This window comes from Rhinatrema bivittatum, chromosome 13 (assembly GCF_901001135.1).
Source record: "Rhinatrema bivittatum chromosome 13, aRhiBiv1.1, whole genome shotgun sequence".
NCBI lineage: Eukaryota > Metazoa > Chordata > Amphibia > Gymnophiona > Rhinatrematidae > Rhinatrema > Rhinatrema bivittatum.
Genome location: NC_042627.1, coordinates 47,735,719 through 47,750,076, shown reverse-complemented (window position 1 = coordinate 47,750,076; position 14,358 = coordinate 47,735,719). Strand labels below are relative to the sequence as shown.

At 43.3% G+C, this 14,358-nt stretch overlaps 1 protein-coding gene across 3 annotated transcripts in view; it reads right to left on the bottom strand.

The window, feature by feature from the left end:
• Positions 1 to 418: 418 nt before the first annotated feature.
• Positions 419 to 14,358, bottom strand: part of MNS1 (meiosis specific nuclear structural 1) — a 154,615-nt gene continuing 140,675 nt past the window's right edge. For all 3 annotated transcript variants that reach the window (XM_029575319.1, XM_029575320.1, XM_029575321.1), the window contains exons 9-10: positions 2,757 to 2,882; positions 419 to 797 (exon numbers count right to left, since the gene is read on the bottom strand). In XM_029575319.1, the coding sequence (XP_029431179.1) occupies positions 693 to 797; positions 2,757 to 2,882 (231 nt within the window). In that variant the 3' untranslated portion in view covers positions 419 to 692. The remainder of the gene's footprint in view (positions 798 to 2,756; positions 2,883 to 14,358) is intronic.

Here is a 14,358-nt window from a genome sequence, read left to right as displayed (position 1 = left end):
AGGATATCTATAAGTACGATGAAGCAATTTAACCATCATCTCAACCCTACATCAACATATAGATATCCGATGTGTATCTCTCCAGATAAATTTCCAGTCCACTTCTGTCAGATTCAGGCCCAAATCTGTGTTCCACTGGTCAATACACTTGAACAGTGGATCATCCACTAACATTTTCCCCAAAATAACTTTATAAAACGAGATACTGTGATACAGGATACCATCTGACAATAATTTTACTAGTTTTTTAGGTGGTTGGCGAACACAACCAAAAAGTAAATGACATCTGCTTGCTCATAACTGGCAGGGATTTCTCTTTTTCCAAGTTATGAGTCATAGTCCTTATTCTCAGGCATGTGTAGTGAGAGTAAAAAAGTGCTGGTCACAATCTTTGTGAAAAAATCAAATCTTTGTAAAGTAGTGTTGCAATTAATTTATTGTTACAAGGAACTTTTACAATATTGTTACTGAACTTTCAGAGAAGCTCTAGATGGTTGGATATTGTGGTAGATGCTAAATTTTTCCTTAAAAAAATATCAAGTGCCAAAACAAATACCTATAAGCAAACTGCACCAAACAAAAGCACAAGAATTCCTACCAAAAACCATGGGTGCATTACAGAATATACTATAGATGGGCTGACACCTAGTGGCAATTCTAAAAATAGAAATACATAATTTCACATCAAAGTCTCAGTCCCAGTCTTCATCTGTAAATATATCCGCTCTTTTTTTCTGAAAAATCTTCTGGAAATCTTCGTCAAACAACTTAAGATCTTCTTCATCCTTAAAGACACCCTAAAATTAAGAAACAGAAAAAAAAATGTTTATGATGTTACTTTAACATATAACTATCAAATACTTCACAAATCTAAGTCTTAACAATAACTTTATTAATTTCTGCTGAAATTACTCATTAACCTTTTGTCAACATTATAGCAATTTATCAGGGGAAGTTTTGTGTTTTTCTGTTTTGTTTTTATTACATGGCTTTAGTCAACAATAAAACATTTTAAAAAAACTGAAACAAAAAGAAATGTTTATTTATTACCCCAAAGTGGGATACCAAAAGTAATATGTCGTTTTGTATAGGAAACTAATTTCATTGTTGGTTCGGTGTCATTTTCAAACAGCACATCCCTACTTGGAACAAAAATTGACAGCAGATTAAAATCTCCAGTTCATCTAATCATTTTCCCTACATACAGCAACACCACTGAATTTGCCTAATCCCTGGCTTTAAGCCTCCCTTACTCAACACTAAGGATCTTCTGTTTCTGTCCTATGCAACTCTGAATTACAATACTATTTTTGTTCGACCACCTCTACTAGGGATCTGTTCTGTGCATCCACTATACATTTTATTGTTAATTTTAAAAGGTCCTTTACTTTCATCTTGAGTTTACTACTTGTTTTAGAATTTTTCTCCCACCCAAAACAGGGTTTGCTTTTATTTATATATCTGAGTATTTGATTGTCTTGATCATATTCCCCCCCCTCCTCTCCTGAACAGCATACATAGGGCGCTTTTTATTAAGAATTTTTCCCATAGACTTATTTTGGAGACTCTGCACCATTTTAGTAGCCCTCCTCTGGAATTCTTTTAAGCTGTGTATGTCTTTCCTTGCATACAGTCAGAAGAAATAAACAATACTTCAAACAAGGTCTTGCAGATCATTTGTACAATTACCCCAATAGTTTTCTGCTAGCTGTACATCACTGTGCTCCTTAGAATTCCATAGGTTTTCACTACTCTTTTACTGCACACTTCATTTATTGCTTCCCTCAGTTTCTACACCCCAAATGCATACTTTGACTTTTTTGTATACGCTTATGCGCGCGTTGATATAAAATTGTGTGCGCATGGGTAGCAGATTTTATAACACGCGCATGATATAAAATCAGTGCGTCCATGGATGCGCGCTGGCAAATGCGCACGTGCATGCTACTCTAAAAATCTACCTTTTAATGTGCATGTTTGCTTTGAAAATTAGCCCACCAAACCTACCTGAACATAATTAGAACTATTTTGAGCACAGAGATTTTTCTGGAAATTGTATCCTCATACTTTTGAAAATGGAGAAGGAAGCATATAAATGCAAACCCCTCCAACCTGACCTTCTAAAAAGTCATTTTTGCAAGTAAAGCACTGTTTTACTCATGGAAACACTTTTGGGACTTACCCTCATAATTGGGATTTTTTTTCCCTATGTACATCATTTTGCACTTGTTCACATTAAATTTCATCTGCCATTTAGATGCCCAGTCCAGTCCCCCCAGTCTTGCAAGGTCCTCCTCCAACACCTCACAATGCATTCTTTTTTTTTTTTTTAACAACTTGAATAATTTTGTCTCTCTCACCTTGTCTTCTTCACAGGAAGCCAGGGCTAAGAGCTGCATGTATGCTAGCTCTGAAGTGGACTAAATCTAAGGGAGAGGCAGTGCAGAAGTGTGGGTCATCACCCAATGGGCCCATCATTGCAGGGTTCTGGTGTGTGGCCACTAACCAAAAAGTGTTGTTGAAATAAGTGGCTGTTTTGGGAGAGGATATAAAATGGGGGAAATAGCCCTAGGTAGTTGCAAATAACGGTTCCTGCACGCACAGTCCAATAGAGGCTGATTCCAACTGAGCAGGAAACCCAAAAAATCAGGAGGAAATGCTTGACCAGAAAAAAAGAGAACATAACAGATGCTTCTACATGCAAATAATTTAGGGAGAAAGATCACACAGAATGATGAAATTAATACGACTCTTACTTTAGGAAGATAGCCCAGTAATTTTGAAGCATGCAGTTTAAGGAGTTTCTGTCTTTCGTCTTCTATGATTGCATGACGTAAGGCTTCTCTTCTTTCCTCCTCCTTCCTTTCTTCAAGTTCACGCTCCTGAACAAAGAAGCAAAATTTTGTTTTTAACTGACAATTCCTATAGTAGCTGTGAAGTATTATTTTCCTATATATCAGAACTTACCAAACCCAAGGGTAGTGCATATTCTTTTGACAATTCAAAAAGCAAATCAACGAATTTGCCTCCTTTTTCATTAAAAAAATCCAGAATATATTAAATGATTTAAATATGCAATCTAATCAGAGTATTACTTTACCTTGTAACCCTTCGGTTACTTGGCCATCCTTTGATATGGTATCCTCTCTGGAAATAGCTAACCTTATAAAAAAAGATTAATCCTGCCAACCATCCATTGGATGCCATACCAATAAAGCTACTTAAAACTGTTCCTGAAATCATAGCCAAACCGTTGGCTGACATTATTAATATTTCTCTAGAAGAAGGTAAATTTCCAGATTCCTTGAAATGTGCAGTAGTAAAGCCCATTTAAAAAAAAAAAAAAAAAAGCCAGCTTGACCTGGAAGTTATGGCCACCTATCGCCCTATCTCCATACTTCCCTTTTTGGCAAAACTACTAGAAAAAGTGGTCAATCGACAGCTCATGGACCACCTTAATAATAACCAACTGCTCTTTCCATCCTAATTCGGCTTTCAAAAATTTCATAACACGGAAACCCTATTAATTTCACTGACAGACACTATCCAAAGAGGTTTTGATCAGAATAAATCTTACCTATTAATTCTACTTGATATATTAGCGGCGTTCGACACTATCAATCATGATGCCCTGTTATTAAGACTCCAAGAAATTGGTCTTACAGATATAACCCTCGCTTTGGTTAGATCATACCTAACTAATAGATCATTCAAAGTAAAATTAGGTACATCAGAATCAGATATAGTAGAACTTCAGACTGGGGTTCTCCAAGGTTCTTCTTTGTCACCGACACTTTTTAATATATATATGGCCCCGTTGTGTAGGTTTTTAGCTGGTCTAGGGTTGGTTCATTTTTTATTTGCGGATGATGTTCAAATGTTATTGCCCATTAATGATTCACTTCAATCTACACTGAAATATAGAAACATAGAAATGACGGCAGAAGAAGACCAAATGGCCCATCGAGTCTGCCCAGCAAGCTACGCACTTTATCCATTTTTTTTCCCTTTTTCTCTCTCCCACCTGTTACTATTGGCTTCCAGTACCCTCCAGCCCTAATTCCCCTCCACCCAATTTAGAGAGCAGCTTTGAATCTGCATCCAAATGACATCCAGCTCAATTGGGGGTAGCAACCGCTGCAACAAGCAGGCCACCCCCTTGCCCCATACTCTTACCCACCCCTGTTTTTATTTTTTGTTTTGTTTTTTTTTTTGGAAATAGCAGCCCTCCATCCTTCCGCTCCGTGAAGGTGGAACACCAACTACTGGCCACTGGCATCCCGCTCCGTGAACGCCTCTGTGGCTACTGCCGCTCCGTGCAGTGTTTGAATGCCGCTGTGGCTACTGCCGCTCCGTGCAATGTTTGAATGTCTCCACTTTCTTCACGCCCTCTAGACTTGATGGATCCACAGTGTTTATGATGGGAAGTGTATTTTAAATCCATAAAGCAATTACTCTCCCATATATCCCTATCCTTAAATAATTCAAAAACGAAAATGTTGTACGTGTAATAAAGTAACAGAAAAAATAGAATTAGACATTAGGTCCTGTACGCAGTCCTACAATATTAGATATAAAGCAAGAGATTTAGGCCCTATTCTTGACTCGGAATGGAGTATGAAAGCATCAATAAAAGCCATAACAAAAGATAGCTTTTATAAACTACATATTTTAAGAAAGTTGAAACCATTTTTACACACTAATGATTTTCGCACCGTCCTGCAGGCCCTTATTTTACCTAAACTTGACTATTGCAATGCCTTATTATTGGGTGTACCAAACTCAACTGTTCGTCCTTTACAATTTCTGCAAAATGCAGCGGCACGCCTACTGACTAACACGAAGAAATATGACCATATTTCCCCTGTTTTGAGAGACCTACATTGGTTACCAATCCAGTCACGAATCCAATATAAATGTCTATTGTTAATACACAAAACAGTGTATGGTAACAATACCGAATGGCTAAATGCCTCCCTTTGTATCCACACACCACCACGTAATTTAAGATCTCTTGGGAAAGCACTGTTAACAATACCATCACCGAAAATAGCTCATTTAAGTTCAGTCAGAGAAAAGACATTATCTTTGGCTGGACCAAAAATTTGGAATTCATTGCCTCTCGACATTCAAACAGAGCCAAGTATACAGAGATTTAAAAAACTGTTAAAGACCTGGTTATTTGAACAGGCTTTTACAGAAGTAAACTAGTACCTGTACCCTGACTTCTACTTAAAATTAAACCTTATTAACCTTAGCAAATGACTGCCACTAATTTTAGTTTAGTTATTTTAAACTAACAATTATTTAATTTTGATTTTTACATGCAACTAGTGTTATTGTAGTCTAGGTTTTAGGGATTTTATGTTTAAGTAGTTTGCTGTAGTGTTGGTTTAGGGATTTTATATTTAATTGATTGTTTATTTTATTGTTTTAAACTGAAGAAATATGAAGTTTATAGTTGTTTCTATGTTGTAATTCTATTGCACTGTTAACAGACTTGAAATTTTTTATGAATGTCGGTATATAAAAATGGTCCCAGAAAACAAACCGGTAGCCGATCCAAGATGGCTGATAGCAACAAACACAAGGAGTTGGATCGGTAAAATAGGACTTTATTGAATCTTGCCCGACTCTGGCCGAGTTTCGCTCAATGAGCTGCCTCAGGGGCTTAAGAGCCACTTGAATTGGCACAAAATAGCATGTGCCACAGTTAAAGAAATTACACCATTTTCAGTGAGCAGTGGGTAGAGTCAAACGTCATAGCTTTTGCAGCCTGCCGCTGTCAATAGAGTGTGAAAAAAAGTGGCGGTTTCAAAACAACTTCAATAGTTGGTTTCTGCTGATGAATATTTCTTTAACTGTGGCATATGAGATATTCATGCTATTTTGTGCCAATTCAAGTGGCTCTTAAGCCCCTGAGGCAGCTTGTTGAGCGAAACTCGGCCAAAGTCGGGCAAGATTCAATAAAGTCCTATTTTACCGATCCTACTCCTTGTGTTTGTTGGTATATAAAAATGTCCAAATAAATAAGTAAGTAGGAAATCTTAAAACACCTACCTCTGTTGGCATCTGAGCTGAAAAGGAAAATGGTAACCATCTTCCAGAGAGCCGTTAAAAATCTATATCTAAGTCCTGCCTTTGCTAGCACTGTATTCTGCCTTAGCTGTCACATGACCATTAGCAGAATATAGACAAATTCCATTCCTAACAAGCCAAACTTCTTTTTAAAAGTTGCTCTTTTGAAAGCATTTTCCAGATACCTCTTTTCCTTTAAAGGGTAAAGCAATCCTAGAGTGAGGAGAACGCATACTTAAAGGACTCTGAAATTCAAATATAAATATGTGCTTTCTGAAGCCATAGCCACACAGGAAAAAAAACCAAACAAGGAAATCACTATGTTTGCCTCAGCCAGTCAAGTTCTACTACTTTGAGTTCCTCAGGGTCTGTAATACATGAAAAAACCTGATCCCTTTTAAAAATACCAAAGAAAAAGAAAACCACAACACCCTTGTATGTTTTGCAATCAAATACTTTGAGGTCCATATTCAAAGGAGTTTGGATACATTTTTGGGACTTAGCTGGACAAAACCCTGGGGGTTTAAACTTCCCAACAATCTGAATGCCACCAAGTTATCCAGCTAAGTGATTAGCTGGATAAAATTTATCTGGATAACTTGAGTGTGTTCTGGGGCAGGCCTAATTTATCCAGTTAATGCCTCAGAGCACTCCTAAAATTATACAGGTATACGTACCCAGTTAACTTGAACCTTTACTGGCTGTATTCAGAATATAGCCAGTTAAGATTAAAAAAAAAACAAACAAACAAACAAACGTTCTGAGTCAGTAGGCTCATTTCCCCCACCCCAAAAATAAGTAAAAGGCATAGTGCCCAATCCCCTTTCACCTACCCTCCCCCCAAAGATTTAAAATAAATTGCAGGTGGTAATGGCCCAAGGAGCTTCCCCTATCCCCCAATAAGGAAAATGCACATGGGCTCCGAGCCCCCTTTTAACCCCTGCTCTACCTGGAACCTCCAAACCTGTAACAGGTGTTCTCCTAGGACAGTAGGTGTTAGACCTCACAGATGAGTGACATCATCAGATGAAGCCTGGCACTATCCATGGTCTCTCTTCAGCCTTGTAAGTAGATTACGAAGAAATAAAAACAACAAATTAGGAGAACCCAAGTCCGCAGGGGTGGCGGCGGTTTTCCTAAGGACTAACATCCTCTGTTCTTGGTGAACACTTGTTACAGGTAAGCGATTTTGCTTTCTCCTAGGACAAGCAGGATGGTAGTCCTCACATATGGTGAATCCCTAACTACAGACTGGACCCAAAAACCAATGAGTCCAACAGACACCAAACTAGGTGCTAATGGGCACAACAATGGAGGTGCTGGTAGTCACATCGGGGACAGTCTGAATCCAAACCAGGGGTCTTAGGTAGGAAGAATTGGCTTCACAGCTGAAAGAGGTTCTTGAGGACAGACTGGCCGAATCTGGTGTCTTGACGGCCATCCTTGTCCAGACAATAATGAGCTGCGAAGGTGTAAAGAAAACTCCAGGTCGCAGCTTTGCAGATCTCCTCCATTGGAACTGCATGCAGGTGAGGCACAGAAGTCACCGTGGCTCTGACAGAATGAGCCGTGACATGGCCCCTCAGTTGCAGTCCTGCCTGGTCATAGCAGAAGGAAATGCAATCTGCTAGCCAGGTGGAGAGAGTCTGCTTAGCAACAGCCACACCCAGCCTGTTAAGAGTCAAAAGAGACAAAGAGCTGGATGGACTGTCTGTGGCCTGCTGTCTGGTCCAGGTAGAAGGCCAAGGCCCTCTTACAATAGAGTGTATGCAGGGCTCTTTCCCTTTGGCTGGAATGAGGCCTAGGGAAGAAAGCAGGCAGGACAATGGTCTGGTTGAGATGGAAATCTGTCACCACCTTCAGCAGGAACTTAGGGTGTGTGTGTAGAACCACCCTGTCATGGAAGAATTTTGTGTATGGTGGATAAGTCACCAAGGCATGCAGTTCACTGACCCTGCGCACCAAAATGATTGCTACCAAGAATATGACCTTCCAGGTCAAATACTTGAGTGTCGAGGAGCACAGTGGCTCAAACGGTGGTTTCATCAGCCGAGCCAGCACTACATTACGGTTTCAGGACTCCTCTGGGGTCCGCAGGGGAGGCCACAGCTGAAGTAACCCATGCATTAACCATCCCACAATCGGCTGCACTAAGATGGGCGAACCATCTACCTCTTGGTGGTAAGCCCCTATGGCACCGAGATGCACCCGAACAGAGTTAGTTTTAAGCCCAGCCTCCGAGAGGTGCAGCAGATAAACCAGGAGGTCCCAGATCAGGCAGGATAAGGAGGTCAAGATTCTTCTGCTCGCACCAGATGGAAAACCTCCTCCATTTTCAATGCCTAAGACTTCCTCATGGAAGGCTTTCTTGAAGCCACAAGGACTCGAGACCCCTCCTCTGAGAGGTCAAGAGGCTGCAAGATCAACTGCTCAACATCCAAGCCATAAGGGACAGGGCCCAGAGGTTGGGGTGGCGCAGCCTGCCCTGATCCTGCATGAGAAGGGCCAGGGTGGTCCCGAGACGGATTGAGTCCAGCCAGGAGAGGTCCTGCAAGAGCGGAAACCAAACCTGTCTCGGCCAATGGAGGGCTATGAGTATCATGGTACCTCCGGTCCTGGCAAAGCTTCAAGAGAGTCTTCGCTACTAATGGGAGTGGAGGATATACATATAGGAGGTCCATTCCCCAGTGGAGGGCAAAGGCGTCTGTAGCTAGCTGGCCATCTGCCCTGGACAAGGCGCAGTTCTGAGGAACCTTCCTGTTGCAGGGGACAGCAAATTAGATCCACGTCCAGGAGTCTCCAGAGACGGAAGATTCAATCCACCATCTCCTGTTTCAGGGACCGCTCGTGGGGTCGGAAAGTGCGACTCAGCCCATTTGCAGGGTGTTCTCCGTCCCGGCCAAGTACACTGCCTGAAGCAACTTCCTCTGAGCCAGAGCCCAGGACCAGTTCCATGACAGGAACAAGGACAAGGATGTTACTCCATCTACTTTGTGATTCCAAAAAAAGATGCTTCATCCAGACCAATTCTGGACCTAAAAGGAGTGAACAAGTGTTTACATATCACACATTTCCATATACAGATTCTATGGTCAGTCATATCATCAGTATGTCAGGGTGAGTTTCTGACATCACTAGACCTATCAGAGACATAATTTCATTTTCCAATCAGAAAAGACCATCAGAAATACCTTCAATTCTACATAATGGGGGGAAATTATCAGTTCGCAGCACTCCCCTTCGGGTTAGCTACTGCTCCAAGAACATTCACCAAAGTAATAGTGGTTATAGTAGCTTTTTCTAAGAAAAGGAGGGTTTAAATATGGATTCATCCATATTTAGAGGATTGGTTGATCAAAGCCAAAGTATATGAAGAAGGAATCAGAGTTACCAACAGAGTAATATAATTCTTAGAAAGAATAGGGTGGGTAATCAATTTTACAAAAAACAATCCTCACCAATACAATCTCTAGAATATTTGGATGCGCAATTTAATACCAAAGAGGGCCAAATATTTCTAGCATCAAAGCACATGATCAAGGTTATCAAACAAATGCAAAAATTCTCATCACAAAGTGCACCAAAAGCTTAGTATTATCTTCAAATATTAGGAACAATGACAGCAACAATAGACCTAGTTCCATGGTCCAGAGCTCACATGACACCTCTGTCTATCTCATTGGCCACCACAAACAAAAAATTATGAATGTTATCTCCCCCTCCTTGAGTCAGTGGTTTTGCTTGGTGGTCCAAAACACAGAACCTAGAAAAAGATGTAAGTCTAGAACCTCCATTGTAGACATTGGTGCGGAAGATGACCTAGCCTCAGGGAGCCATCCACTGCTAGATTGACCAAATCCGCAAACCACAGTCTCCGTGGCCACTCCAGAGCTACGAGAATCACCTTTCCTGGGTGGACCTCTATTCTTCTTAGGATTTTGCCCACTAGAGGCCATGGAGGAAAGACGTAAATCAGAATGTCTCGTGACCAAGGAAGCACTAGGGTATCTACCCCTTCCACTCCATGTTTCCTTCTGCAACTGAAGAAACGTGGCGCCTTGGCGTTCTTCTGAGTTGCCATCAGATTAACATGAGGCATGCTTCATCTGTGCGAAACGAGGGTTATCGTTTCTTCCGACAGCTCCCACTCTCCGGGGTCCAACTGTTGTCAGCTGAGGAAATCCGCTTGCACGTGGTTGGATCCCACTAAGTGCGAGGCCACTATCAAAGCCAAATGCCGCTGTGCCCAGGACATCAGCATCTCCACTTCCTGAGCCACCACTCGACTCTTGGTACCTCCCTGGCAGTTGATGTAGGTCACCATTGTCACATTGTCTGACAGGACTCTGACTGCACGGTTGTGCAAGAGTGGAAGAAACTCAAATAGAGCCAACCACACCGCTCTCGTCTCTAGTCAAATCGATGGACCAGGAAGCTTCCTTTGCAGACCATTGGCCCTGTACTGTCTGGTACTGGCACACAGCCCCAACCGGAGAGACTGGCATTGGTAGTCACCACCATCCAGTCACCACCTCGAGGTCCACTCCGCAGCACAAATGGTTCTGGGCAAGCCACCACGAAAGACTGGACCTGGCCAATTCTGTAAATTGTAGAGGAAGATGAAACTGCTTCAACCTCAGAGCCCACCAGGAAAGCAGTGCTCTCTGTAGAAGTCTCATATGAGCCCATGGGACCAGATCCAAGGTTAAGGCCATGGAACCGAGGACCTGCAAATAATCCCAGACCCTGAGAACGCAGACCTCCAGTCTCCGAAGTTGTGATTGCAACTTGCAAATCCACTCCTCCACGAGAAAGACCTTCCCTACACAGGTATCAAAACGTGTGCTCAAGAATTCCACAACCTGAGAAGAGAAAGAGGCTCTTGGCCAGATTCACTATTCAGCCCAAGGATCTCAAGCAGCACAAAACCACTTCCACCGCCTGATGACAAAGGTCTTCCGACTTCACTCAGATGAGCCAGTCGTCCAGATATGGGTGAACCAGAATGCCCTCCTTTCTGAGCACTGCCGCCACCAACACCAAGACCTTGGTGAAAGTCCTAGGAACTGTGGCTAGACTGAATGGTAGAGCACAAAACAAAGTGCTCCCAGAGGATCATAAACCTGAGGTATTTCTGATGATCCCGCCAAATTATGATGTGCAAATATGCTTCCGTCAAGTCAAGGGATGCCAAGAACTCCCTGCGTCGCATCGCCATTATGACTGACCTGAGAGTCTCCATCCAGAAATGGGGAACCTTGAGAGCCAAGTTTACCTTCTGTAAGTCCAGAATTGGACAAAAGGTCCCTTCCTTCTTTGGCACCACAAAATAAATAAATGCCCTGCTCCCCGCTCTTCCTAGGAGATGGGAACAATGACTCCCAGCATTCTCTGTCTTTGGATGGTCTGCCGAACGATAATTTTCTTCGCTGGCAAAGCACAGGGAGACACCATGAATAGGTTTCTTAACGGCGAGCAAATTCTGAAGCGTAGCTTTTCCCTATCTCGCTTAGAATCCACTGGTCTGATGTGATCTTGACCCACACCTTGTAAAAAAGAGTCAACTGACCCCCCGATGGCTGGCATTGAGGAGTGGGTCTGCTGCCCTTCATTGTGCGGATTTGGCTCCACCTGGTCCTTGTCTGGAGCACTCTCGGTTGGCTCTGTGGCCACGAAAGGACTGGGACCAGGACTGAGACCTTCCTGAGGTCTGTCTCTGACCCGCGCCCGGAGTTCTGCTCTGACGGAAATGCCTTTGGTTTCAAAATTGAGAACAGACTGGCAGAAATCCTTTGGACCCTTTGAGCTTATCTTTTGGTAGCTTGTACACTTTATTATCTCTCAGATGCTTGATCAGCTGTTCCAAGTCTTCACCAAAAAGAAGCTTTCCCTTAAAAGAGAGCGTTCCAAGCTGCGCCTTTGACGAGACATCTGCTGACCATTTTCACAACCATAAGAGTCTCCTGGCAAAGACTGCCAAAAACATGGTCCTCAAAGAAGTGCGAATAAGATCATATAAAGCATCAGCCCCAAAAGCGACCACCACCTCCAAGCGTTCCGCTTGCTCAGGCTCCTACGGCGGCAGATCATTGACACTTTGTAACTGCTGCACCCATCTCAAGTTAGCACGGAGCATGAAACTGCTGTACACTGCCACCCGCCCTGATGCCAAGAGCAGAAACTTCAAAAATCCTTGAGATGCACTTCCAGCTTTCTGTCCTGTAAATCCTTTAGAGCTGCCGTGCAAGCTACTGGAATGGTGGTTCTCTTTGGGACTGCTGACAAGGAAGCATCCACCTTTGGCACCCTCAAGAGCTCCATAGTATATTCAGGCAAGGGATAAAGCGTATCCATGGCTCTACTAACCTTCAGGCCAGTCTCTGGAGTGTCCCACTCCCTGACCACCAACTGCTTGATCATCCTATGGAGAGAGAAAGTTCTGGTTGGGCCCCTCAAAGCAGCCATAACTGGATCCACCATGTCTTCATCCGGCTCCTCTTGCAGGACCACTATCCCTAACTCCGCCAGGGCATGCGGAATCAAAGGGCCCAGCTCCTCCCTTTGAAACAGGCGAACCTTAGGGTTGTCCCCTTCCATGGAAGGAAACTTCCCAGGCTCCTCCTCCTTCGGATCCTGTCCACCCAAAGGCAATCCCCGGGTGAACTCCTCTGAGGAACAAACATTCATGGTAGACTGCCCCACTGGCGCTCTGACCTTACAGATCCTTGTAGCTCCCGAAGCTTCCGAACCCCTGGGCCTCTTCCTGGATGGACCCCCAGAGGGCCTGTGCTTAGGGAAGCAGCACCCTAGGGGCCAGATAAGCTTCATGCATTAACAAAATAAAATCAGAAGAAAAGGGAAAGGAACCATGCTCATCCCCCACCAAGGGATCAGGATCCCCATCTGCCTGCCCCTCCATGGCCCCCCGAGTCTCATTGGGGCTCAAATCGGCTGATGACAGCATTGACGTTCTCTCCTCAGCAGCTGCAAATGATTTCATAATGGCCACCATTCCCACGTTCAGCAGGAACGGGTCAACCACTCCATTGGAAGCATCCTGTGATCTACTAGGCTCACGCTGCTTCGGTAACGCCGTTGCAGTCCCCTGCGAGGAGCCCTCCCCACCGGAGTCGCAGCGGGAACATATGCCGGACATAGAAAGCCGTGAGCATTGCTCCATGCACACGCAGCAACGGCTTGCTCGCGGTATGGCTCGGCGCGCCCTAGACCACGTGGCTCGCCCTGAGAGGGTACACTGGATCAGGAGCCGCCTCAGATACCTGCCTCCGTCCCCAACTGCCGCCCTATGCGACTGGGAGAGCCAAAAGTAAAAAGAAATACTGCTCCTACAGCTTCTTTTCCTCTTTTTTTTTTTTAAAACAACTTTACTAAGAAAACACTAAAAGGTGTACTGCCCTGAACAAAGGGTGGCAGAGGCTTCCAGTGATCCTTGCTGAAGGGGAGCCAGACCACTAGCTTTCACCCCCGGTGCAACAGCTAGAGCAATTTTGTGGTCCCCAACCCCTGCTTGTTCTATCCTGCTACCAGGAGGGATGGTCCCACCAGGACCTGCCAACCTGCCTACCTCTGCCGGAGGTAGAAATACTGAGGAGCTGCAGGTGGCACACTGGCTTAAGAGGCAGTGCCTGCAAAATCTTCCGTCTCCATTTGTTGGAAGGGAGGCAAAATGCAGGAGTCTGGACTGATCTGGGTCCGTACAGAGAAACATTTTAATATTATCTCTATTTTCCTATCCTGATGGTCCTTTAACACTGCTCCTCCCTCTATAGGAACGATTGTCTTTCTGGTTGCAGCTGAAACCATTGCATCAACTTGTGGCATTTGAAATAAACATTATAGGGCATAATTTGGCAAATGATAAAGCTTTGAGAAGGTCTTTACTTGTCCATGAACTGCTTCTGGTGACTTCCATTCCACTAATACTATGTTTTCTATTTCAGTGTGAAGGGGAATATCTGCTGATGATTTGTGAACTCCTTTAATAATTGGATCCTATTCAGGGGTCTCCTCCATTATATTTTTGGATATTCTTAAAGATGAATTTACTTGTGAAATTAATGTAGAAATCTCATATTTATGAAAGAATTAAGTAACTGAATCCTCTTCGCCTTCTAAATTAATTTTCCCCACTTCTAGTGATCAACAACTACTCTCCCATATTCATCCTCTCTGTCCATATATAGAAACTTGTTGGAGTGCAAAAGATCAGGTTCTGGAGTAATTTTAAGTCTTTTTGAGGGTTGGCCTGAAGTAGTTGAT